Source organism: Misgurnus anguillicaudatus, chromosome 22 (genome assembly GCF_027580225.2).
Source record: "Misgurnus anguillicaudatus chromosome 22, ASM2758022v2, whole genome shotgun sequence".
NCBI classification, from domain to species: domain Eukaryota; kingdom Metazoa; phylum Chordata; class Actinopteri; order Cypriniformes; family Cobitidae; genus Misgurnus; species Misgurnus anguillicaudatus.
The window spans coordinates 38695527-38722924 of NC_073358.2; the positions used below are offsets into that span (position 1 = coordinate 38695527).

The window sequence follows — 27398 nt, forward strand, 5'->3', positions numbered from 1 at the left end:
GTAAAAAAGGTACAACTTTTGTAAAATTTTGTCTGATAATGTATGACTTTATTTCTGGTCTTATGTAATTTTCTTACTCTCAATTGTGATACATTGAGAAATTGCCTCTCGTGAATCTCTTAACTAACTTTTAGGCAATTTTAAATTCAAACATACGTTGATTTTCACAGCTGTGTCTGACACTCAGAAATAAATGTTTGGCTTTCTCTTTAGGTCCATACCAAAGAGTTAAATCCAGCTGCTGATTGGCAGCTGTATATATGCTCCTATTGTACAGCATATGATCCTGATAAGTTAATTTTCATGACTGCCAGCTTTCTTCCACAACTGGTACACTGTAAAATTTTTCTGTAGAAAAACTAGCTGTACAACTAGCTGCCAGTAACTTACTGTAGATTTTACATTTATGTTATTTACTGGCAACATTTTGTTCAAAGTTAAATGAACATGAAACATTTTCAGACTTTATCTTCTACAGTAAATTATTGGAAACCAGCTGCAACATTACAGCAATTTTTTTACAGTGAAGTAAGGTATATTTAATAGATCCTTATATATCAATGTTTGTTTATTAGTGATTGGGTTTATTTAATTTTATGGCATTTCACAGGTTCCTCTTTAACCACAATGACCACAAATCTGTCACTGTCAGCTTTGATAGGTTTTACTATGGACAAGGAGAGAACTCAGGACTGCAGATTAATATTTATACACCTGTTGGGTTGTAATTTAACCTGTGATGGTTTGTTTTAACCCATCGCTGGGTCAAACATAAAACTTTTCTCTGTTAACTCCAGCAGCTGGGTTGAAAATAACCCAACATTTGTTAGAGTGTAATGTGAAAAGCACATAATCATTCTTCACAAACAGCACATTATTGCATGAAGTATGGAAAACCCCAACTGGTGGTGGGTTAAAATTAGCTAGAGTTTTCTATGTTAATTAAAGCCAACAATTTGATTTGTCCATGTTCTGGAGTACATGTATCACAATTGCAGTGCATGCCACCTGCTGTGAAAATAAGCACCTGCTGTGCATATAAATGTAGTACATATTATAGCAGCAGCTGAGAGTTAAACAGGTTTGGTGTTAATGTAGATTTTTTTTATAATTTATGTAGTTCAGAATTATTTTGCAATACCATAATGCAGTGTTTGAGTGAGAAAAGCTCAGGGCTGCTCACTAGAAGGTTGCTGGTTCAATCCTTGATACAAAGCATGAGAGATCACAACACACCACTCACCAATGTGATGTGTGCTGCATGTATATTAGATAAAGGCATTTTCTACACACATTTTAATACTGTAAGAGAGCATTGTGTGGGTTGTTTCTGACACTTTATAGATGCCTATAAATCTGATCTTCAACCTTTAGTCAATGCAATTGAATCTTCTTTAAAAGGTTCAGGCTGATGTTCATTGCTGCATTCTGAAAAATGCTGTTGAATTTTTATTCAGATAATAAATGATGATGCATCCGCCACACCCCACCAGTGCCGTAATGTTCTCATTACCCAAACATATGATGTTTTATTTGATATACTACGTGTGGTGAATGAGACGAAGCCTTGCTCATTCGCCGTATTTACTTATTTATTTTGTTTTGCTGCCGGTTTGTAATATCGCAAGTGTCCCTTCGGTTGCCTGGCAACGCGCGTGGCAGTGGGCGCTCCTGACCTTGCGTCCGCGACCGCGCACAACGCGCGCGCTTAAAATAGACCCGGGGAGATTGACGTTAATTGAAAATAAGAAAAACGCAAGAAGAGCGGAGCGTCGTTCACGCGGCTCGACGGGGAAACGCGGGCACGTTGGATGGTGATAATGTTGAGATATGAGATGTTCTCGGTGCACGCTCGGATGCGATACAGACTGAGAGATTCGGCAGGTGAGACCAAATTTTCGTTTTTATGGCTGATCGGATGCGCGCCGTCGGTTCTCAATATCTGCTAGCTGTAATAGCGAACCACCAGCACCGAGATAATAGATGAGTTTTTCCGATGTTTGTTCATAGAAAAACGTGGGTAGGTTCAAAAAAAGAGTAAATTGGATTTTGTTGAGGGTATGTGTAACGCGTTTTGATTGAACAATGAATGCTGCTCTAATGAATGCGCCGCAATGCCTGTGTTAGGGAAATGCCTCGTGCGAATGTGATGATGAATTGAGGATGAAAGATTTTTGGTCTTTTCAATTTATCAATGTATTTTATTCGATTTTTGCAGCGCATTTTTTCGTTTAACCATCTGCAGCAAGCTTAATGCCATCGCAGGGGGGTGAGCAGAGACTGAGAGAGAGAGAGAGAGAGCGCGAGAGAAAGAGAGAGAGAGAAAATGATTGTTTGAATAACATCAAAGCCATGATTTGCTGCATCTGTGCAGTCGGATCTCTAATCACAGTCATTAGATCGTCGTAAATGCACGCCTTAACACCAGTCTACATTAACTTATTTGAAAACACCTCCGCCAGCCCCGTTATTTGGCTATTTTACAGGCCCTTTTGCACGTCTGCGCGAGGGACACTCGGGGGTCGAGTCGTTCTCCGCGTGCATACTTAATACCCGCTGATATATTAATCACGGGCGACGCGTGACGCCGCGAGCGTGCGAATTAAAGCTGCAGTTCGTCACCTGTTGAAAAGGTAACGAAAACGCGGGGGGAGTGCCTGTCAAAAACCAGTGCCGCCATCGTCCGTGTGGGTGAACCGATGAAGCAAGACCCTTACCGAGTCCAGGTTGTCATGGTGATTTTGCCATCTGTTGGCTCGGTTTGTTTAAAGCTTTAGTGCAGGGACGACCGCTAGACCAGCGCGCGCTTCATGTGTGTGAGTGCGCGCGTGTCCATAAGCGTCATGTTGCACATTTACGATACATCGCTTTAAAAACTGACATTACGTGTTATTTATGAAGGGTCGTGAGACATGCATTCTCGTGAGCTTCAATAGACAGCGAATACTAAGCCTCGAAAGTGTTTTCATAATGAAAATGCACCAGCATAGTTTATTATCAGCGCGCCATCCTGCCACTTCACCGTTCAGTGGGAGCTACGGAGGACTCGGGAGGTGGAGGAGGAGGGACAGCACTATTGGTATTCATCTCTCGTATGCTGGTCTCTTTCACCGTCCCCGCCGTGAGCCCGGGGAATACATACTTACCCCGTTGCTAGTGAATGCATAAAAGGAGGTATATAACGCCGGTGTAACCTGTAATAAGATTTGAATTTAAAACAGTAACACTCTTCGTTGTTTAAACAGACGATTTATTTTCACGCATAGTTAAGTGGGTTAAATTGTAAGGCCTCCCAGTCGTGCAACACATCACTACCCGCGATACATCTGACCTGATTCGGACTCGCCATCCTTTCGTCTGCTCACTGCCGGAAAATGGGCATCAGAATAAACGGACTGCTTTTTTCTTGACGGGGCCTCGCGGTTCGGATGATCTGACCCACATTGCAGGTTGTATTTGCTCATATTCTGAAAGTAGTGGATCTGATCAGCACCATGGACAGCGACAGTACTTAACATTAGATTTAGGTCTGCTTACGGAGTAAATAATAGATTGTGTCATTTCTACTCTATACATTTTCATGTGATTGTCATATTTACACTCCTAAAAATAAAGCAATGCCACAGAAGAACCATTTTTTGGTTCCCCAAATAACCGTTCAGTAAAAAGTTCCCAAAGGAACCATTTCTTTCTTATCTTTTTATAGTCTACTACAAAGTGTGAAAGGTTCTTCAGAAGGTTAAACCATACAGCCAAAATGATTCTTCTATGGCATTGTCTAACACCTGTGTATATTCATTTATTAAAGGGATAGTCAACCCAAAATGTAAGATTCTGTCATTATGTTCTCACTCTCATGTTGTTACAAACCTGTATATATTTCTATGTTCTGATGAATACGAATGAAGATATTTCGAGGAATGTTTGTAACCAAACTGTTCGTGAGCCCCATTCACTTCCATAGTAGGAAAAAGAATACTATGGAAGTGAATGGGGCTCATGGATGATCAGAATTTTCATTTTTGGGTGAACTTTTCCTTTAAACACAGATGTGTAATGCTGCGTTCAGACCAGCCACGGTAGAGGCGTCAAGCACGAGTGATTTCAATGTTAAGTCAATGTAAAGACGCATTAATGCGCGTCTGGAGGTCTCGCGGTGCGAAAGAGGCATTTAGCACGGTGCAGTAGATGCGATTCCGCCTCATTCGCGCAAACTGAGCATTACCGCGAGAATCACGCGAGTTGAAAAATTTTAACTTTGGGGAAAACACGTCGGGTTAACCAATTAGGAGGTTGCTATAGCAGTGACGTGATTACAGGAAGCGAGCGGAGTCGCAGAAGCCCCTCCCATGATGCAAATTTTAGCGTGAATGTCTCAGTGACTAGAATTTCATGTGCGGCTTTCACGCGTGAATGAAGCGAGTAAACTCAAAATGTTCAAGCGACAAACTCGCGGTAGACGCGAAATTGAAGCCTCAAACACAGCTGGTTTACTTAAAAATAAGTCAATATAGGGTGGTTTCCCGGACAGGAATTAGCTAAAGCCAGGACTAGGCCTTAGTTTAATTAGGAAACATAACTAGTTTTAACAAACATGCCTTAATAAAAACATTACTTGTGTGCATTTTAAGGCAAAACAAAGGGCACTGATGTATTTTAAGATATGTCAGTGAAAGTTGTTTTTTAGTTTGGACAGCTCTTATATTTATTTTATTCTAGGACTAGTCTAATCCCTGTCCGGGAAACCGCCCCTAAAAGTTAAAAATCCAAAATTATATTTAAGAAGTTATTAAGACACCACAGAAAAGAAATTTTAAAGGTTAGATCAGGTAGAAATAGGTTCACGGTCAGAAAGAAAGGTAAAAATATGTACTCCTGTTGTCAATGGGGCGGTACCCTTTCAAAAAGTACAGCTTTGCACCTAAAGAGTTCAAATTAGTACCTTAGAGGTACACATTGGTACCAAAGAGAGCCTAATAGTACCACAAAGATATATATTGGTACCAAATGTATACATATCTGCACCTTTTTAAAGGGTACTATAACAGGTGGTACATATTTTGGCCATTTTTTTTCTAACAGTGTAGAAACTACTGCCTGTTGACAGTTTTTGGTTTTATATTTAATTTTAAGCATTTAGCTGATGCTTTTATCCAAAGCGACTTACAAAATTGAAAACAATGACACTGTTCTATTGTTCCATCATTTACATCTTGTAGGGATTTTGTATGTTATGCCTTTTTTGATTGTTTGCTGCTCTGGAAATGCGGTTGCAAAAATAGGCCTTGTTACAAGCTCATCATGTTTTACGTTGCATACTAATCACTCCTTTCACACTTTACTTTCCTTAGCACCAGGTTATAGATGCCAAGTTACCTTCAGGGTCATTTTACATTGTTTTGTTTTTTGCTTATATAATGCTCTTGAAGCTTTTCAATTTAAGTTATTATTCTAGCATTTTCGAAAATCTTTATATACGCTGATAAAATGTCTAAGGCAGAATTTTCAGGATCCTTTGAACCCCTTTGAATTTTGTAAATCCGTTCTTCCATTGCCAAGGGTGTGTATGTTTTTAGGAAGCTTTACGAAGGCTTACAGATTGCGGATTTGCAACTTCTGTAAGTAGGCCTAAAAGGGTTAGGAGAACTATTGGATCTGGTGTCACTACGGTTCTTTAAATTTTTTATCTAAACTGCTCTGAATTTAAAATTAAAACAGAAAATGATTATTTTTCATTGATTATCTCGATCCTACTCAAAAACAGTCGACCTACTCAGTTAGTAAGTAATGTTCAGTTTTAAAATACATAAAAGTTCATTGCTGTGCATTGATTTCATGTCGCCAAGATTCTAGTTCGAACCATTTCATGAAATGTCCATTAATGATAAACAGGCATGTAACCATTTCTAAATCCTACGCAGCCAAAAAGCCATTCTTTGGTCTTTGGCCAGGTACTGTTTGGAGGGCTGTACATATGAATTCTTGCTTTGTGGTTGCTTCTCATCACTGCAGTGCAGGTTAATAAATGTTGTGGCTTTCAACCCATCGGCTTTACATGCTGCTGTCCCACAGCGCCATGCACGCACATTGATTTCAGATAAAGCGGCAGCTCTGCGTGTATGTGGCTGAAGCGTTGCATATCGATTCACTCACATAAACTGCGCTATACAGTATACAAGCCTTACACTATGAGACTCGGGCTCCTATCAGAAGATATGAGATACACCTGCTATCCAAATATAATCCCTCATGAGACCTTGTCTGCAGTTCTGGAGCTGTGCAAAGATCCAGGGTTAAATAGTCTCCGTACGTGCCCCTTAGTGCATTTGTGAACGTGATATAAACAAGTAAGATTGTGTGTGTGTGTGTGTGTGCATCTAAAATAAAGTGCTTGTTTTCTTTCTCCTATGCACTCAGATGAAGTGAATCTCTATGTTTATCTAGATATTATTGCACTTTATTATTTCTCCATGGACTAAGTGTGTTGTGTACCATAAATTCAATGAACCCATATTTTGCATTAGAATATTACAACATTTTAAACCAATGGCTTCTGCAAACAAATGATCCTGGGACATTTTTTGCTGCCATTTATGCAAGTGTGTTCCTGTAGTTCAGGCGTTTGCAATGCAGGGTCATGGGTTTGATTCCCAGTAAATATACGTACTGATATAATGTATATCTTGAATGCACTTTACGTCACTTTGCATAGAAGCATCTGCCAAATGCATTAATGTAAATGTATGTAAATGGTTTTGTAAGCAGCTGTACAATTTGTATTTTATGAAGTCAGTTTACCTCAAGTTCACAGAGGTATCCTAGCAGAATTACTTTGTAGTTTATCATGTTAACTATGGACATATTCAGCAAGTGTCAAACACTTTTGTCCTCAGATTACAGTAAATAGCTCTTCATTCTATGAAGAGCTTCGATGCTAAATGTCACTTCTGCACTGTGAAATGTTTGTGAAATCAACACACACACACACACACACACACACACACACACACACACATATATATATACATATACATATACATATACATATACATATACATATACATATATTATTTGAACACCCTGCTATTTTGCAAGTTCTCCCACTTAGAAATCATGGAGGGGTTTGTAATTGTCATCGTAGGTTCATGTCCACTGTGAGAGACATAATCTAAAAAAAATCCAGAAATCACAATGTATGATTTTTTAATTATGATACTGCTGCAAATAAGTATTTGAACACCTGAGAAAATCAATGTTAATTTTTGGTACAGTAGCCTTTGTTTGCAATTACAGAGGTCAAACGTTTCCTGTAGGTTTTCACCAGGTTTGCACACAATGCAGGAGGGATTTTGGCCCACTCCTCCACACAGATCTTCTCTAGATCATTCAGGTTTCTGGCCTGTCGCTGAGAGCTCCCTCCAAAGATTCTCTATTGGGTTTAGGACTGGAGACTGGCTAGGCAACACCACAACCTTGATATGCTTCTTACAGAGCCACTCCTTGGTTATCCTGGCTGTGTGCTTCGGGTCATTGTCATGTTGGAAGACCCAGCCTCGACCCATCTTCAATGCTCTAACTGAGGGAAGGAGGTTGTTCCCCAAAATCTCGCAATACATGGCCCTGATTATCCTCTCCTTAATACAGTGCAGTCGCCCTGTCCCATGTGCAGAAAAACACCCCCAAAGCTTGATGCTACCACCCCCATGCTTCACAGTAGGGATGTTCTTCATCATTCTTCTTCCTCCAAACACATTTAGTAGAATTATGACCAAAAAGTTCTATTTTGGTCACATCTGACCACATGACATTTGACTCCTTTGGATCATCCAAATGGTCATTTGCAAACTTAAGACGGGCCTGGAAATGTGCTGGTTTAAGCAGGGGAACCTTTTGTGCAATGCATGATTTCAAACCTTGACGTCTTCGTGTATTACCAACAGTAACCTTGGAAACGGTGGTCTCAGCTCTTTTCAGGTCATTGACCAGCTCCTCCCGTGTAGTTCTGGGCTGATTTCTCACCTTTCTTAGGATCATTGAGACCCCACAAGGTGAGATCTTGCATGGAGCACCAGTCCAAGGGAGATTGACAGTCAAGTTTAGCTTCTTCCATTTTCTAATGATTGCTCCAACAGTGGACCTTTTTCACCAAGCTGCTTGGCAATTTCCCTGTAGCCCTTTCCAGCCTTGTGGAGGTGTACAATTTTGTCACTAGTGTCTTTGGACAGCTCTTTGGTCTTGGCCATTTTAGTAGTTGGGTTTTTACTGATTGTATGGGTTGGACAAGTGTCTTTATGCAGCTAACGACCTGAAACAGGTGCATCTAATTTAGGATAATAAATGGGGTGGAGGTGGACATTTTAAAGGCAGAATTTGAGGGTCAGAATTCTAGCTGATAGACAGGTGTTCAAATACTTATTTGCAGCTGTATCATACAGATAAATAGTTAAAAAATCATATATTGTGATTTCTGGATTTTTTTAGATTATGTCTCTCACAGTAGATATGCACCTACGATGACAATTTCAGACCCCTCCATGCTTTCTAAGTAGGAGAACTTGCAAAATAGCAGGGTGTTCAAATACTTATTTTCCTCACTGTTTATTTTTTAAAGGTATTTTTATTTAAACACAAGCCGGGAATCGAACTCAGGTCGTCGAAAGTGCGAAAGCACCATATGTCGGAGCGCTGCCCACTACACCATTGGCTCCGACTAAAACTTGTTTTTTTTTTTAAAGTTATGTCAACTTATCACAGGTCAAATACTGAGTCAGTAACTGATTTACAGGAACAATAGCAGCAACGATTACAGCAGGACGTCTCAATCTGGTAATTCGTTTGTTTATCCGCTATTTTAATAAAAATGCGACGCAAATCTTGATGTGTTTTTCTACATTTGCCCGTTTAAAAGGTGTAAATGTCGAAAGTGCAATGCCAACTAAGGCAGAAAATGTTTGCTGTTGTTCGTGTTGTTTACATTACATGCACGTATGCGCCGATTGCAAACAAAATACGTGAGATTTTGATTTACTTCTGCCGTGGTTGCGACTCCTAAACTGGGTCTTTTAAAGTTGGGACCGTTCAGTTAGTTGTAAACAAGTGGCAAATCCGGCATCAAACTGAGCCTTGTTTGTAAAGCAATCCTCTCCAAAACATAAACCCATTCGCAATTATGTTGCTCTGTGGGAAAAATGAACTGGATCCACTGTTGTCTTAAGACATGGAAAGCTAAATAAGGTTTTCTTCTTCTTACATACAAAAACACACTTCTTTTGTCGAACCATCTTGATAAAACAAAGTTGTCACGTGCTGTGAAGTGATACCGGTGACTTCTACTCGACGGAGGAATGCTAATGCGCATTCTTGATCTCACTCAGATTTATGTGTAAAGTAATATGGGGTCAATCAGTCGTAACGGATACCCCCGTTAAAAAAAACTTTCTGAAACTTGTAAGAAAAGGAGGCGTGAGTTTGACCCAGAAATACTCCTGTCACAAGCTCAACTGTTTTTTTACACTTAGCTCATGTTTAGCATGAGGATTAAACTGTGTTAATGCAAAACCAAATTGTTTTAACTTCATGCTGTATTTTTTTACAGTGTGTCAATAATTAGATAATGATATTGATCCGATGCTCTCAGCACGTATTATACATTAATCAAATACTTTCACTTCAAATCCGTTTAATCCCGGCCTCAGGTCATTAAAAAATATAGCTTTGTTAGCAGAAACTGTTAAACACCACACTGTAAAAATTCTTTGCTGCCTTAAATTTTTTGTTAAATAATAGTAAGTTGAAATGACTTGTAAATCTGAGTTGATTCAACAAAAAATTTAAGGCAGCAAAGATTTTTTAACAGTGCACATGGATTTTTCAACAAAGCCCTCTAAGTGCACAAAAGTCTAATGTGAATCGTTCACGAATCACATTCAAATTTGCAGTGAAATACAGTCAAATTTGTTAAATACCAATGAAATGGCTAAAATGTTCAAATAATTGCTGACTAATAGCCTTTTCATTGCCATTAAAGTAAAAAAGACTGAACCTAAACATAAGAGCTTGATGGAATCCTTTTCCTCAACAAAGAAGCTTTTGTACAACAGCAAGTCTGGTACAGAATCTGGATCTTACATCCTTTCATGTGTTTCAGGTTTGTGGTCAAATGCTGGAAAATGAACAACTTCACCCACTGAGATACCTGCCAATAGAATGGAGTGTTTGGTGGTGCACACCTGGCTGTGGAGACGCCCACTGGATTTACCTGCACGTGTGGCGTGTGTTTAAGTCCTAGCGTGTAGTTTTGTACAAGCAGCAAGCATAATTAAGCTACATTCAGCGTTTATTTCTTCAAACAAGTGTGTGTTGTTAAAAGGAACCATGTGGCGCACACAATCACCAACTTACCTGCCGCTTACCCACCTGCTCTGCCGACCTCTGACTTTTGCCCTGTGTTGGCTCCTCTTGTGGTTAATGCGGTCAGTCTCCATGGCAACAGCACTGACCTATCAGCCGACAGTAAACACAGCACTTGGCAGACTTAGGGGTATGCGGGTTGCTGTGGCGACAGAGGGCCTGGGCCCAGTGGATCAGTACCTGGGTGTGCCTTACGCTGCACCACCTGTGGGGGAGAAGCGCTTCATGCCGCCCGATGCTCCGTCAGCCTGGTCCGGCGTACGGAACGCCACCCGCTTCCCTCCTGTTTGCCCGCAGACTGTTCGCAACGCAGTGCCCGACATCATGATGCCTGTGTGGGCCACCTACAACCTTGACACAGTCGCTACCTACCTGCAAGAGCAGAGTGAAGACTGTCTGTATCTGAATATTTACGTACCCACACAACGTGGTAAGTAAAACGGAAAATACATACATACAGTGCATGCTCAATAAAAGCACATCATCAGTTAAAGGCGGGGTGCATGATCTCTGAAAGCCAATGTTGACTTTGAAATCACCTAAACAAACACACCCCTAGCCCAATAGAATTTGGACCTTCTTTTGATAGACCCGCCCCACACATACACAACCCATGCAATGATGTCGGTAAGTAAACACGCCCCTTACTGCTGATTGGCTACAATTGTGTTTTGGTAGTCGGCCCGACTCCCTTTTCCAAAATGTTTTTCAAAAATCATGCAACCCGACTTTAGCATTTCAATTATGTGGCAAATTTCCATGTAAAATTATTACATTAATAGCTTTTTCTAATCATGTTTGTTACATGCAAATAAACTATTTTATGTTGACCTAACGTAATAATTTTATGTGGAAATTCGTCACGTAATTTAAATACATTCAACTGATTAGTCTTTTTTTTGTTCAGTCCTACTCTCAACTTGGTTCAACTTAAAAAAGTAAACTGGTTGCCTTTTTAGTTAATTCAACTTACAAATATTTTTACACAATTTTTTAGTTAACTAATATTTTTAAGTTGAATTAACTCAAAATGTTAAGGTAACCTTTATTAAGTTGAACCAACAAGTATATTTTACAGATGGGCTAATATGTATACAAATTGTCTCTTGTGAACTCTGATATGAGTTTGTTTGGATAAAAAAATCATGATTGTCTGATTTATGTATAGCGCTGTGTAGTCCAATTCATTTTAGTGAATGACTCGGTTCATTTAGGCTTTTTGTGTAGATGAGTCATTAAAAGATTTACTGCATGAAAGATTCATAATTTTGTATGGAAATATTTAGTTGAACTATGATCTTTGTCACTATAAATCAGAGTTTTGCAGTTTTAATAAGGCTTGGAAAGCTAACGTTTTAAATTCGCTTTCCTAACAGTGACACAGATTCTTCAGTCATGTCCTCTGAATCTTAAGAAGCTTGGTTTTATCTTCTATGATGTCTTGCTCGGTGCCTGTGGCTAGAATCGACTGTGCTTTCCTTGCAGTTTTGCAACTGTAAAATCTAAAAGCTTTTCGGACTCGAGATGCTGAACGATGTCTGTACCCCATCACGTCCCATGATGGTTCATTTTAATTCCTAAAAGCTGGACCTGAAGCGGCTTTTGTGTCCACTTCAATAAGGGATGAGAGCTTCTGTTTTGGGGCTCTTTTGAAGGAAACAGCAAAGGCGACGAGCAATGTTTGATTTTTCCTTTAGAAATGTTGAAAGCTTTATTATTGCAGGGTTCAGAGTGGGAAAGTGAGCCCAGGCTGGTCACAGAGTAATTTAGAGAGGTGTCCTCTAAGCTTTTATAGACGCCAACTCCCCTTACTGACACACACACTCGTTTATATGGTATCATACCTTTCTAATTTGCCATCTTTTTCCACCTCTTTGTCGGTTTTTCTCTAGGCACAAAGAGAACAGGCGACATGTCAGCTGAAACCGAGCGTACAGAGGATGATGGTATTTCCTGTTTTCATCATTTTTTCACTTGGATCCATTTTTAATGTTTTCCCTATTAATATTTGATTCTGTCGTTGTTAATGTAAAAGAGAATAATCTGGATCATATTTACACATTGTTGCATCATTTTCAGGATGACTTTCAGAGACGTTTCAGTGTGTTTTCCCTGGGTCTGGATAAGGGGGTGTAATGGTATAAACATATAAATAGAAAGAGTACAAGAAACAGAAGACACCCAGTTATGACCGTTTTAAAAGCTTTGTCTTTGCTAATTGGAATAATCGCTAATTGTCATGAAGCTCATTTACATATACACTGCAAAAATGACTTTTTTACTTAGTATTTTTGTCTTGTTTTCAGTAAAAATATCTAAAAATTCTTAAATTAAGATGTATTTTCTTGATAAGCAAAATGAACTAGATAAAAAATATTAAATGTAAGCGAATTTGTGCTTAAAACAAGCAAAAAATCTGCCAATGGAATAAGAAAAAATTTCTTAAAATTAAGTGTTTATGAAAAAAGTAAACCTATTTCAAGAAAATTTTTCTTAGTCCATTGGCAGATTTTTTTTGCTTGTTTTAAGCATAAATTCACTTAAATTTGATATTTTTTGACATTTTCTTATCAAGAAAGGATCTTAATTTGAGAATTTTTGGATATTTTTCCTGAAAACAAGACAAAAATACTAAGTAAGAAAGTAATTTTTACAGTGTAACTGTATGTCACATGTGATCTAATACATTCACTTTATATTCTGTATATACACTGCAAAAAATGACTTTCTTACTTAGTATTTTTGTCTTGTTTTCAGTAGAAATATATAAAAATCTTAAATTAAGATGCTTTTTCTTCATAAGCAAAATGACTTACGAAAATAAGACTAGTTTATAGTCAAAAAATATACAATTCAAGTAAATTTAAACTTAAAACAAGCAAAAATATCTTCCAATGGGTGAGAAAAAAATCTAAAAATAAGTTTTCTTTTCTCTTAAACATTTAATTTAAGCAAAATTTTCTCACCCCATTGGCAGATAATTTTGCTTGTTTTAAGCACGAGTTCGCTTGAATTGTATACTTTTTGTCTAAAAACTTTCTTAGGTCATTTTGCTCGTCAAGAGGGTGCATCTTGATTAAAAAAAATTGATATTTCTACTGAAAACAAGACAAAATACTAAGAAAGTCATTTTTTGCAGTGTACAGTGGAAAAAATTAAGAGACCACTTTAAGATTATTTATAGGTATGTGTTTAAGTAAAAACATACTGCCAACTACCGACAACATTTCTGCCGAGTTCCTAAATAATGTTTTTATGTCCATTTATTTACTGAAAACTTTTAATGGGGAAAAATGGTCAAAATAACAAAAAAGATGTAGTGTTTTCAGATCTTGAATACTGCAAAGAAAACAAGGTTACATTCATTTTGAAACAGCACAATGCACCAGACACTGGACAGAAATGTCCGTAATACATGTAGAAATGATGTTTAAAGGTAAAACTGGATAAGTCTTTTATTTTTTTCTGCGGCTATATACTGTATATAGTATTAGTTGATAAAAACCCACATGGGTTGACTAATAGTACAACAGCAGCACATTAACTGTACATTTACTGTATGTAATTGATTTACACTGTACTTATATTTAAACCCATAGCCATTTTGTGACTCATTGATAATTATTGCTTATAATCATTTTGAAGGTACCCACACAATAGACGTCCCCAACGATCCCTCCTTCCAGTTAGTCGTGAACCATTTTTAAGACAACACTTCACTCTAAAATGACTGTAATCATTATAATTAACTGAACTCAAAGAAATTGAGTAATTTAAAGGAAGTCTCAGAGGCAGCTCCTCGCTGGTTACTTGGTTATTTTTAGGACGACTTCTGCTTCGCAGTCACATGTCTTCGGAATGTTGAGAAGTTAAATAGATTATTTAAAGCTGAAGTCTGTCAGTGGTGCAAAAGATCTCTGTGGAGTTTGAGATTTTGAGCAGCTGTGATGAAAAACAGAATGCAGAGAGCTGTATGTTTTTTATGCATAAGTGCGCGTGTGTGTGTGTGTGAGTACAGATCTTGTTGTACTTGTGAGAGGCAATTTTTAAAAAAGCCGACATAACTGTAATGAAATATGTCAAAAGCAACGCGAGAAGACATTTTAGACAGTCTTTACTATAAGAAAGGGCTCATGCTCAATTGTAGTTGTGACAACCGGTGTGTTTGTGGTTTAGGTATAAAGGATGAGTTAGAAAATAGCCTGATGGGAAAAACAATAGGAACAACCTATGTGATGCCTTTACCAGTCAAACATCTGTGCACGCAGGACTCCGGGATTCTCGCGATGACCCTCGTCCAGTGATGCTGTTTATTCACGGTGGCTCGTACATGGAGGGCACTGGAAATATTATGGACGGCAGTGTGCTGGCCAGCTACGGCAATGTCATTGTTATCACCCTCAACTACAGGGTTGGAATATTGGGTACGTACCCCAGGATTTTTTGCTTTTAAATTTGGCTAAAATCTATATCTTAAAGGAACATTCCACTTTTTTTGAAAATATGTTCATTTTCCGGCTCCCCTAGAGTTGAACATTTGATTTATGCCGTTTGGGAATCCATTCAGCTGATCTCCGGGTCTGGCGCTAGCACTTTTAGCATAGCTTAGCACAATCCATTGAATCTGATTAGACCATTAGCATTGCGCTAAAAAATAACCAGACTATTTAAAAAGCATTTTTCCTATTTAAAACTTGACTCTTCTGTAGTTACATCGTGTACTAAGACAGGCGGAAAATTAAAAGCTACGATTTTCTAGGCAGATATGGCTAGGACTATACTCTCGTTCTGGCGTAATAATCAAGGACTCTGCTGATGTAACATGGCTGCAGCAGGCATAGTGATATTACGCACTCCCTGAAAATAGTCCCCTTGGTTACTTTCAATAGCTGGGGACTATTTTTGGGCAATGCGTAATATGGATTGTGCTAAGCTATGCTAAAAGAGATCAGCTGAATGGATTCCAAAACTGCAAGAATCAAATGTTTAACTCTGGGGGAGCTGGAAAATTAGCATATTTTCAATAAAAGTGGAATGTCCCTTTAAGCTTGAATGAGAACACTACAAACATTAAAATCACACCATATGTCTTCGTGTTTGGTGAAAAAACAACATGCATGAGGATTGATACTGTCACTCTAAATAAAACATGTAGTGTTATGAAAGCATCTGAGTCTTTTGAAGAAATGCTTTATGAAAGCTTTAAGAAGCTGAACTGCGTAGTACATTCAGTCTTGTTCAGTGAGTACGCCTCTTGTGTTGCCATCTTTACTAAAGAGCTCTGACTCCATTTAATCTCTGCATCAAAACAGCAGCGTTTTTCAGACACCACATTCTCAAACACAGACTTTGTGTTACCTAGAAGTAAATTTTCCTGTATTGTTCCAGTATAGCTCAGTGGTAGAGCATTAGCAGCGCAAAAGGTCACATGTTCAATCCCAGGGAACACACATACTGATTAAATGTATATCTATATTGTAATGCATCGTAAGCCTTTTTGGATAAAACGTAAGTGTAGAATACAGAAGCTTTAACAAATGTCCACGATCATGGTTGATAGAACTGCTCAGACAACAACCATATCTTAGTTTCACCTTACAGGCATTTACTATCACTGATAGCCTGTCGGTAGCAGTAATGGCGAAATATATTTAAAATACTAAGCACAAAGTACCAGCACCCGACATTAACGTTTAGATAACAAACCCATTATAACACTGTTGGAGAAACACGAACCAAAAATAGCCTGGCTGCTTGTATACCGTTCCAAAAGAATGTGGTTAATCACAATAATATCGCTTCAGTTAAAGACCCGTAGCTATTTTCATAACATGTCCACTGAGTTGTATCCGTTTCAATAACACAGTACAGATGTTTTTACAGGCATTGAGTTTTTAAGTGACAGACAAATGGTTAATAGGTGTTCACTCAAAAGGATTGCTATACTAAAGGTGTTTGAGAGTCACAATCTGATTAGTTGTTTGGCTGGGGGCAATATAAATGGCTTGCAATTGGCTGGGTTCTTTATGGAAGTATATACATTTAGCTTTCATCCAACTTAATTGACAGTGCATTCAAGCAATACATGTACAATCTATACAGTACAGTACAGTGGTATGTGCATTCCCTGGGACTTTAACCCATGACCTTGGCATTGCTCAAGCAGCTGAGCTACAGGAATGCAGCTTCTTTTAAAATGCAGCCTCTTGGGTTGTTTTAAATTTATATTGTGTTGCTACAATTTATATATGCACAACTTTACAATCATTTAAAGGAATAGTCAATTTTCTTAAAAAAAAAAATCCAGATAATTTACTCACCACCATGTCATCCAAAATGTTGATGTCTTTCTTTGTTCAGTCGAGAAGAAATTATGTTTTTTGAGGAAAACATTGCAGGATTTTTCTCATTTTAATGGACTTTAATGGACACCAACACTTAACACTTAACTAAACACGTAACAGTTTTTATCAACGGAGTTTCAAAGTACTATAAACGATCTCAAATGAGGCATACGCGAAAACGATTGTCATTTTTGACAAGAAAAATAAAAAATATGCAACTTTTTGTCTAGGTCTGGTCCAGCGCCACCTAACGTAAATGCGTAGTGACGTAGGAGGTCACGTGTTACATATATAAAACACACATTTGTGGACCATTTTAAACAATAAACTGACACAAAGACATTAATTAGTATCATTCAACATACAACAACGTCGGAACGGTCCTCTTTCAACAAACTTGTAAACACTGGGGCAGAGTTTCGCATTCGTCCTCTGTGACCTCTTGACGTCATGACGTATTGCGTGAGGAGGACACGCTGACGCTTTCAGGACCGGAGGAATATGAGAAGTTGTAGTTTAAAAGTGCATATTTTTTATTTTTCTTGTCAAAAATGACAATCGTTTCGCTAGATAAGACCCTTATGACTCGTTTGGGATCGTTTAGAGTCCTTTGATACTCCGTTGAAAAAAACTGTTACGTGTTGATTTAAGTGTTAAGTGTTGGTGTCCATTAAAATGAGAAAAATCCTGCAATGTTTTCCTCAAAAAACATAATTTCTTCTCGACTGAACAAAGAAAGACATCAACATTTTGGATGACATGGTGGTAAGTAAATTATCTGGATTTTTCTTTTAAGAAAATGGACTATTCCTTTAACATTATCATACCGCAATTAAAATCCTGTTTTTAAACAGCTTTAGTTGTTCAGACACTACAAGAATTGGTAAAAAACACAAAACTATTGATAAGCAATCAAGAAGATTTACAAGTACACAACCTTCTCTCTCTTTCTCTATTTTTCTTTCTATCTTCCTGTCCACATCTCTCTCAGGATTTTTAAGCACAGGTGACCAGGCTGCTAAAGGGAATTACGGTCTTCTGGATCAGATTCAGGCTCTGCGCTGGATCAATAAGAACATTGGATATTTTGGTGGCGATCCTGGCCGTGTAACAGTGTTCGGCTCAGGAATCGGAGCGTCCTGTGTCAGTTTGCTTACTCTTTCGCATCATTCTGAAGGTCAGAATTCACACATATCACACTTTAATTAAAAAGATTTATTTTGTTCGGAAAAGGCTCTTTTCTTTTCAGCTAAATGTGCGTCTCCATAAGAGACTTGTGTAATTTTGCAGTCCATAACTGCTGAGACAGCTGCCTCTGCAACCATGACCACTGTCACATTCTAGTTTCCGTTACCACGGTAATCGCTGCTGTAACCATGGTAACTCATCCCTTGCCTCATCAGCCCCATCCCTCTGTTGTGGGCCTCGAGTACGTGTAGGTGTGCCCGTCACACCAACGATGTGTGTGTAAGTGCATTTTACAGAGTTTAGAGCTAATCACACACACCTGCAGGGATATTGATCTGACATCATTGGTTTTTCCAATGTATTGATAACAATTTGTTTCTTCTGCCTTTATTTAACTCTCTATTGCACTCTCTTTCTGTTTTTTTTTGTATAATTTATTTGTCCATTTTGAAAATGTGACGCTGGTCCCCATATTTTAAATGCATATTGAGAGCATTAGTTTTATGACCAAATTATGTCATTTTATCTGCGCTTTTACTGTTGCATTTTACTAAATAATGATTTTATACATAGAATCGTATAGTGCTCTTCTCACCTAATCTATATACAGCTACAATAAAACTTAGATGCAGTATGCTTGGTTGTGTGCTCTTCCTTGTATAATCTAAAATTTCAACAGAGTTCTCTTTGCTTCTTGTGCTGTTTGTTGGGCTTTATGTATTCATGCTGCTTCTCTGAAATACAATCATACTTAGATTTTAAGATTCAAGCTCTCTACGAATAATTCTCACTGTTCCACACCAAGTAAGAGATTACTTCAAACAATTAAAAATGAATTTCACTCTTCACTAGAAAAGCTATTTTGCAAATAAGGAACACTTCAACGAATCTGCATATTGATGCAATTTCTGTAAAGTTGTGTTGAGCTGAATTGTTTTAAAAACATTTCTAACACGACAGTGATAAAGTAAGGCTATATTTATATTCACAGTTTCAGCAAAAAATTCAGACCACGCTAAAATGCGTGTGTGATATTGTGTACGTGATATGATGTAAGAGTTACTCATCTAACTTTACTTAACATTATGTGATACAACCTTTCTACGCTTTATAAGCTTTGGGAGTTTTGTATTTGAAAAGAGACCGGCAGGCTTGAGCTTCAACCCACAAAATTCAAAAACTCAACCCCATCTGGTGGGTGGTGGGGATGTTTTCCACCCAGTAGGAAATCCCAGTAGGATGTAGCTGTTGGGTGTTGAAGTTGTTCTTCCTCCACAGTTTCTTTGTAGAGTAATTTGCATGAGTCATAGATGTGTATGCTGATTATAAAATGCCTGTCTCGGATCAACTGAAATGTGTCTGAAGTGATGATGTAGAATGCACGACTGGTCTCTGATCACGCATGTGGATGATCACTGGGGGGACCCTAATAGGGGGAAGTGCTCTTGGCCACGGTAGCAGTGTGTCACTAGTGATTTTTTGGTGGGGATTTTTAAAAAGACTAAACAAATGCAGGTTATTCGATGACTGGTTGGCAGGTGCCTTCTCTATCTCATTTATGCGATTGAGTGGATGAAACATTACAGTACTTCTGTTGTAAGTACTGTAGTAGTAGGTGTGAGTCATCTAATCATTATGAGGGTTATAATATTCACACAGAGGCTGAGGATGTGAATTGACCCTCTTTTATGACAGGTGAAAGATAATGCCACTTTGCCCTTTTCAAATATAAAATTAACAGCATTATTGAGCTGGAATATTGATATGACATTTCATATTTTATTTCTTTCTGACATTGTCTGTCTCTCTTTTCCCTCACTTTCCATTCACATTCTCTCTCTCTTTGGCTCTCTCTCTGTAGGTTTGTTTCACAGAGCAATCATTCAGAGTGGGTCAGCTTTGTCCAGCTGGTCAGTCAATTATCAGCCAGTGAAATACACACGTCTTCTTGCAGAGCGTGTTGGCTGTAATGTTCTTGACACACACGTAAGACTATGAGATGTTTGAAGTCATTTGAGATTTTGCTATTTGTCATTTGTATAAGTCATTTGCCTTATGCTATTTCAATGCCTTAGCATAAACCACCCAGGATTCCATAGCAACCACCTATTAATGCCATAGCAACCAACAACCCATAATTCCATAGCAACCACCTATCAAAGCCATTGCAACCCACTGCCCAGGATTCCCTAGCTACCACCCATCAATGCCTTAGCAACCAACAGCCCAGGATTCCTTAGCAACCAACTATTAATGCCATAGCAACCAATAACCCTTAATTCCCTAGCAACCACCTATCAATGCCTTAGCAACCAACCACCCAGGAATCCCTAGCAACCACCTATCAATGCTTTAGCAACCAACAGCCCAGGATTCCCTAGCAACCACCTATTAATGCTATAGGAACCAACTGCCCATTATTCCCTAGCAACCACCTATCAATTCCTTAGCATTAGCAACCAACAGCCCATAATTTCCTTGCAACCACCTATTAATGCCTTAGCAACCGACCACCCAGGATTCCCTAGCAACCACTCATCAATGTCATTGCAACCAACTGCCCAATATTCCCTAGCAACCACCTATCAATGCCTTAGCAACCAACCAAAAAGGGCTTCCTAGCAACCACTTATAAATGACATTGCAACCAACCCGCCAAGATTCCCTAGCAACCACCCATCAATGCTATAGCAACCAACTGCCCATAATTACCTAGCAACCACCTATCAATGCCATAGCAACCAAATGCCCATAATTCCCTAGCAACAACCTATTAATGCCTTAGCAACCAACCACCAAGGATTCCCTAGAAACCACCTATCAATGCCTTTAGCAACTAACCGCCCACGGTTCCCTAGCAACCACCTATCAATGCCAAAGCAACCAACTGCCCATAATTCCCTAGCAACCACCTATTAATGTCTTAGCAACCAACCACCCAGCATTCCCTAACAACCACCTATCAATGCCTTAGCAACAAACCAACCAGGACTCGCTAGCAACCACTTATCAATGACATTACAACCAACCACCCAGGTTTCCCTAACAACCACCTATCAATGCCTTAGCAACTAACCACCCAGGATTCCAAGCAAACACGTAATGCTATTGTAACCAACCGCCTAAGATTCCCTAGCAACCATTTATCAATGCCTAAGCAAACAAATGCCCATAATTCCCTTGCAACCACCTATTTATGCCATAGCAACCAACCTCCCAAGATTCCCTAGCAACCACCTATCAATGCCATAGCAACCAACTGCCCATAATTCCCTAGAAACCACCTATTAATGCCTTAGCAACCACCAACCACCCAGGATTCCCTAGAAACCACCTATAAATGCCTTAGCAACTAACCACCCAGGATTCCCTAGCAACCACCCCAAATATAGCAACTGCATAGCAATGCACTAAAATCACTCAGAACACCTTAGCAACCCAATATCATGTTTAGTCCACTGTTTCTATATGTTTTGACTATAACAAAAGTTTTCTGTGATTTTTTTAACTGTCTCAGAATAGCCGTCTGTAACAGATTGTCATCAGTTTGTACTGTAGGTGATGAGGCAGATGTGTGTGTGTGTGTGTTTTCGCAGGACCTGGTCCTCTGCATGCAGAAGCGTAGCTACAGGGAGTTGGTTGAGCAGGAAATTCAGCCAGCACGCTTTCATGTGGCCTTTGGCCCTGTAATCGATGGTGACCTCATACCTGATGACCCCGAAGTGCTCATGGAGCAGGGAGAGTTCCTTAACTACGACATCATGTTGGGCGTCAACCAGGGGGAGGGGTTCCGCTTTGTAGAGGGCGTGGTGGAGCCAGAGGAGGGCGGAGTTTCCGGATCAGATTTTGACTTTGCCGTATCAGATTTTGTGGATGGTCTCTATGGGTATCCAGAAGGGAAGGACACGCTCAGAGAGACCATAAAGTTCATGTATACAGACTGGGCAGATCGAGATAATCCCGAGACTCGACGCAAGACTCTCGTGGCCATGTTTACGGATCATCAATGGGTAGAGCCAGCGGTGGTCACGGCCGACCTGCATGCGCGTTACGGTTCTCCAACCTTCTTCTATGCGTTCTACCATCACTGCCAAAGCCCCATGAAACCTCCATGGGCGGATTCTGCACATGGCGATGAGCTGCCCTATGTGTTTGGCATTCCACTTATTGGCCCGACCGATCTCTTTCCCTGTAACTTCTCCCGCAATGACATCATGCTGAGTGCTGTCGTCATGACCTACTGGACCAACTTCGCAAAGACCGGGTAAAACCAAACACAGACCACAACACTGTAAAACCTTTACATGACATTTACATATATGCATTTTATCCAAAGCTATTTTTTATCACTATGTGTTCAAACCCATGACCTTTATTTTGCTAACACAAAACTCTACCAGTTATATAATAAAAGCCAATGGGGTCCAAAAGTATCAAGCTCTAAATACACGCAAATAATTAAAATGTCAAAATTTTGGTAAACTATTAATCTAATACAAAACAACAAAGAAATACAACTGCATGTTATCAGATTTGGACCTGTTATCAGCTTTGCAGCTTGTCTCTTATTATCTACTACACCAAAAGAAAGACGAAATAATGTTTTAACTAACCCTGACGTTTCACAGTCAATTACATTTTGTGCACAGTGCACTACATGAGACATCAGATAACAAAGTAATTAGCATTTTACATTACAACATCTTGTCAAAGACAGCTCTATTAACTAACATCTTACCCAGCCTGTACTTAATCCAAAAACAGGTGTGAATTTCTTTTTATCTGACATTGGGGCCTTGATGAAGGTCATATAGAGAAACAGAGAGCAGACGTTGTGGGTGGAGCAATTCTGTCAGTCTATTTCAATATAAAAATGCGAATCAGCATTAAATCAATGAAACAGCACCCTCTGGAGGACAGAGAGTGACAGGGCTGAAACTTTTTAATCGTTATTGTATCATTCAGATTCAGTATTTGACTCAAATTAATTCAATAATTGTTTTATTTTTGTGTATGTGTATGTGTGTGTTTGTCTGATCAGGGATCCAAACAAGCCAGTTCCCCAAGATACCAAGTTCATCCACACTAAGGCAAACCGTTTCGAGGAAGTGACCTGGGCCAAGTACAGCCCTCATGACCAGCTCTACCTGCATATTGGGCTCAAGCCGCGTGTTCGGGATCATTACCGTGCAACTAAAGTTGCTTTCTGGAAGCATCTGGTGCCTCACCTGTACAACCTGCATGACATGTTTCACTACACGTCCACCACCACAAGAGTCCCACCTCTTCTGACAACACACAGCTCTCACAGCTCAACACCCCGTCCAGGGAGCAACAAGGTCCGTACCCCTGGTAAACAAACACCGCAGTCCACGGCACGCAGCGGGCCACTTGTCATCGCCAACCCGCGAGATTACTCCACGGAGCTGAGCGTCACTATCGCCGTCGGGGCTTCTCTCCTCTTCCTAAACGTCCTGGCATTTGCCGCCCTGTACTATCGCAAGGACAAACGGAGTCGACAGGACACGCCCCCTCAGACAGCACCTCAGCGCCAAACCCCGCCCAATGACCTCAGTTACACACCCACCTCCATTTCAGGAGGTAACCAAGAGGAAGGCTCATTGTGCGACCCCCTCCGCCAGACCCCAGCGTCATCTCCGCGGGATTACTCCCTCACGCTTCGGCGGTCACCGGATGACATCCCCCTCATGACACCGAGCTCCTGCGCCATGACACCGAATAGTGGCACTATGACACCCAACACTGTAACCTTGACACCCAACAGTGTTACCATGACACCCAACACCATTACCATGTCACCCAATTCTTTGATGGGATATCCCAGCATGCACCCTTACAACACTTTCACACACGGATACAACTCCACCACTCTGCCCCACCCGCACTCAACAACACGTGTATAACAAGCAACACAATCTCATACTCTGAACGTCACAACCCTACACCAGAATCCCAGCGACATTCAACTCATTCGTGTAAACCAGATCAAACCGGTGCAAACTGTTCTTAAGAAGTACAACAGAAGGTGAACCCAATACACAACATGAGCACAATCACCTCAGATTTACCGCACTGGGAGGAAACAGTGCAACGCGTCAAACCAGGATGAACAATGCATCAGTATATAAACAACAATAAACGGTGTCAGCGTTACACTGTGACTTTTGTCTAAAGATACAACATTATTATAGGAGTAGACACTTCTCTGTGGATAAAGACTAAAGTGAATGGTCAGACTACCTGAGGGAGCGCTGCAATACTTCAGCTGACTCTAGGTGGCACTACAAGACTCAAAAATCCTGCAGGTGGTTGGATCCACAGAGGAGCACTGAGTAAGAACAGTAGGGCCACTGAGTCCCATCATTGGTTCAGAATACCATTATGAACCAACCAAGCACTTATTATAAGATATATATATATATATAATAACATAAAATAACAAACATATTAACGATTATTGTACAGCTATAACATATGTATTAACGTCAATGTACAGACAGCTTTTTTGAATGTGTTGGAAAAATAATTTCTAATCGTTTTTAAGATCAGATTATTTCCATAGCAAAGAAGCTCGGATTTTCTTTTCTTGATGATCACAATGTATTTTATAACATCTCTCCTGTTTTGATTCTGAACCAGTGAAAGATACAATTTACTTTTGGTATAACCGATTCATTTAGTTGTAGATTATACAAACAGTTTAAATCAATTGTTTTTAAGAACATAATATTTGTGTAATGATTATTATTGATTGAGAGAGAAAGAAAGAGAGAGAGAGAGAGAGAGAGAGAGAGAGCGAGCTCATAATGTACAATTTTCAAGTTAAACATCTTTAGATAATTTGTCTTGCTAAATGTTATCATTTTGTGATACTGCTTTTTGATCATTTAAAATCTGTATTGTATCTGAGTTCGATAGGTTTTGTGAAATGTTAAACTTTAAAAACATTGAGATTCTTTTTGGTATTTATCAGTGATACGACATCACTCATACAGTAATATAACGTCACTCACGCTGTGATGTGACATCACTCATGCTGTGAAATGACATAAAGGCTTTGCTAAGAATTTATGATGTTACTCTTTCCTATGAAACATGAATGTGGTGACACGTTATGAACACAGGGCTTCTCTGATGAAGGCGATTCTAAGACGTTGCATTTACTTTGGAACCGCACAGGGAATATAATCGTGTAGTAATGGTGTCATAGCCTGCCAGATGGTTAGATTATTCATGTTACCTGCTGTAGACTAACCATCCCCGGCATGTATTTTGTGCCAAATTTGCGATACGGTTTCCTTGGCAACCAGCAGAACGTTTGTCTGTTAATGTGTTTGTGTGAAAGTTCAACAGCTTTATAAAAGAATTTGCAGTATTTACAACGGTTCGAATTCATCTGGACTATGAAAGGGAAAGACATTGGAAAATGGAGTCACACGATACCAGTGTGTGTCTCTCCTGGCTGAGGTTGACCTGTGTGCACCTGCTCAGGTCTGTCGGTTCAACAGCTTGCAGAAGTCTGTTCTTTTATACTCTGTACATTTCTGCCTCAAATTTGCAGTAAATATTGAGTTTGCCTAAAGTTCCTGCTCCTTTTTTCAATTCAGACTAAAGTTTCACAATGTTTGTCTTAAAGGGATAGTTCACCCAAAAATGAAAATAATGTCATTAATGCCTCATGTCATTCCAAACTTGTAAGACATCCGTTCATCTCTGGAAACAAAGTTTAAGATGTTTTAGATTTAGTCCGAGAGCTTGTTGACCCTTCATTGAAAATCTATGTACGGTATACTGTCCATGTCCAGAAAGATAATATCAACATCATTAAAATAGTCCATGTGACATCAGTGGGTCTGTTAAAATGTGTTGAAGCATCAAAAATACATTTTGGTCCAAAAATAACAAAAATTACGACTTTATTCAGCAATGTTTTCTCCTCCGGGTCTGTTGTGAACCGTGTGCACGAAACTGCTTTGACGCTGCTGACGTGTTATCTGGTGCGCCCCACCTTTTTTTGCGCCCGAGCTTCGTTTACAGTCTGAGGTAGACGCACGCTGTAAAAAAAAAATCTTTGCAAACATGTCTGAGGATAACACGTCAGCAGTGTCGTACGTCAGCAGCGTCACTGTGCGCGCGCATTTGCAGCAGACGCAAAAAAAGAAGACAATGCTGAGTAAAGTTATAGTTTTTGTTCATTTTGGACCAAATGTATTTTCGATGCTTCAACGGGTTTTGGCGGACCCACTGATGTCACATGGACTACTTGATGATGTTTTTGTTGCCTTTCTGGACGTGGACAGTATACCGTACATACATTTTCAATGGAGGGTCAGAAAGCTCTCGGACTAAATCTAAAACATCTTAAACTGTGTTTCCAAAGATGAACGGAGGTCTTACGAGTTTGGAACGACGTGAAGCTGAGTCATTAATGACATTATTTTCATTTTCAAAAATTAAAATTAAAAAATGAAACTCACCCTTAAGTTGTTACAGACCTGCTGAACACAAAGGAAGATATTTTGAACAATGTTTGTAACCAAACCGTTTTTGGGCACCATTGACTTCCATAGTATTTGTTTATCCTACACTGTAAATAAATGCAGCATGAAGTTAAAACAACTTAGTTGACATAACTTATAAATTCAAGTTAAAATTGTATACATTTATTTTTAAAGTTAAATTAACATAAAAATATGTATTGATTGGACGAAAATGCTGTATATTTTTACAGTGTACTACGGATGTCAATGGTGCTGCTGTTTTCTGCATTATTACAAATATTTCTCTTGTTGTTCAGCAAGTCTGTAACAACTTGAGGGTAAGTAAATGCTGACAGAATTTTCATTTTTGGGTGAACTCTTTAACACAGGTCTGTGTATGCATGTTTGTGCGTACGAGGACAGGTTTGGCTTTACTTGTGAGGGATACATTTTAAACTATATAAATGTTTGTGTGTCAAAATATAATGCAATGTGCCAAAACCAATCTGTGTGGACATTTGAAGTAGTCCTCACTATTTAAAATGCTCATAAATCTTGTGTCAAAGTTAAGTTTTTGGCTAGGGTAGTATCACTATTGAAGAAGTCTTCACTATATCAGTGGTCTGAATGTGGACATTACATGTGTGTGTGTTTACATTTTGTCCAGAGATATGAAGGATGGGCATTGACAGATGCTTTTTATGGAACACACAAAATGTTTATTTCAAACCGCACACTAGCCCCATTGTGTCACTGTAATAGTATTGTGTGTGTACAAGACAGTGAGAGAATTTGTGCATTTTGAGTGTTTGTTCCAGAAAGAGAGAATTGTCTGTGTGTGTGTGTGTTCCTATTTCTGACACAACTGTACTATTGTATTGAAAGTGCCTTGTCCCAATCTGACTCCAAGGGTTATACGTCCCTCACTCTGCTTCGAATTGCGTGTATGTTTGTG

The 27398-nt window shown here is 39.2% G+C and overlaps 1 protein-coding gene across 4 annotated transcripts; it reads left to right on the forward strand.

Annotated features, from left to right (window-relative positions):
* Nucleotides 1-1538: 1538 nt before the first annotated feature.
* On the forward strand, nucleotides 1539-25545 carry nlgn3b (neuroligin 3b). Of its 4 annotated transcripts, none has more exons than XM_055198924.2 (8): nucleotides 1539-1884; nucleotides 10148-10840; nucleotides 12303-12356; nucleotides 14679-14834; nucleotides 17746-17931; nucleotides 19804-19928; nucleotides 21539-22206; nucleotides 22984-25545. In XM_055198924.2, the coding sequence occupies exons 2-8, from the start codon at nucleotides 10375-10377 to the stop codon at nucleotides 23864-23866; spliced, it is 2538 nt and encodes an 845-aa protein (XP_055054899.2). In that variant the 5' UTR covers nucleotides 1539-1884; nucleotides 10148-10374; the 3' UTR covers nucleotides 23867-25545. The 4 variants fall into 4 exon arrangements, with proteins under 4 accessions (XP_055054899.2, XP_073716513.1, XP_055054901.2 ...); XM_073860412.1 differs by lacking the exon at nucleotides 1539-1884 and adding an exon at nucleotides 1903-2020; XM_055198926.2 differs by lacking the exon at nucleotides 1539-1884 and adding an exon at nucleotides 2077-3174.
* The last annotated feature ends 1853 nt before the right edge of the window (nucleotides 25546-27398 follow it).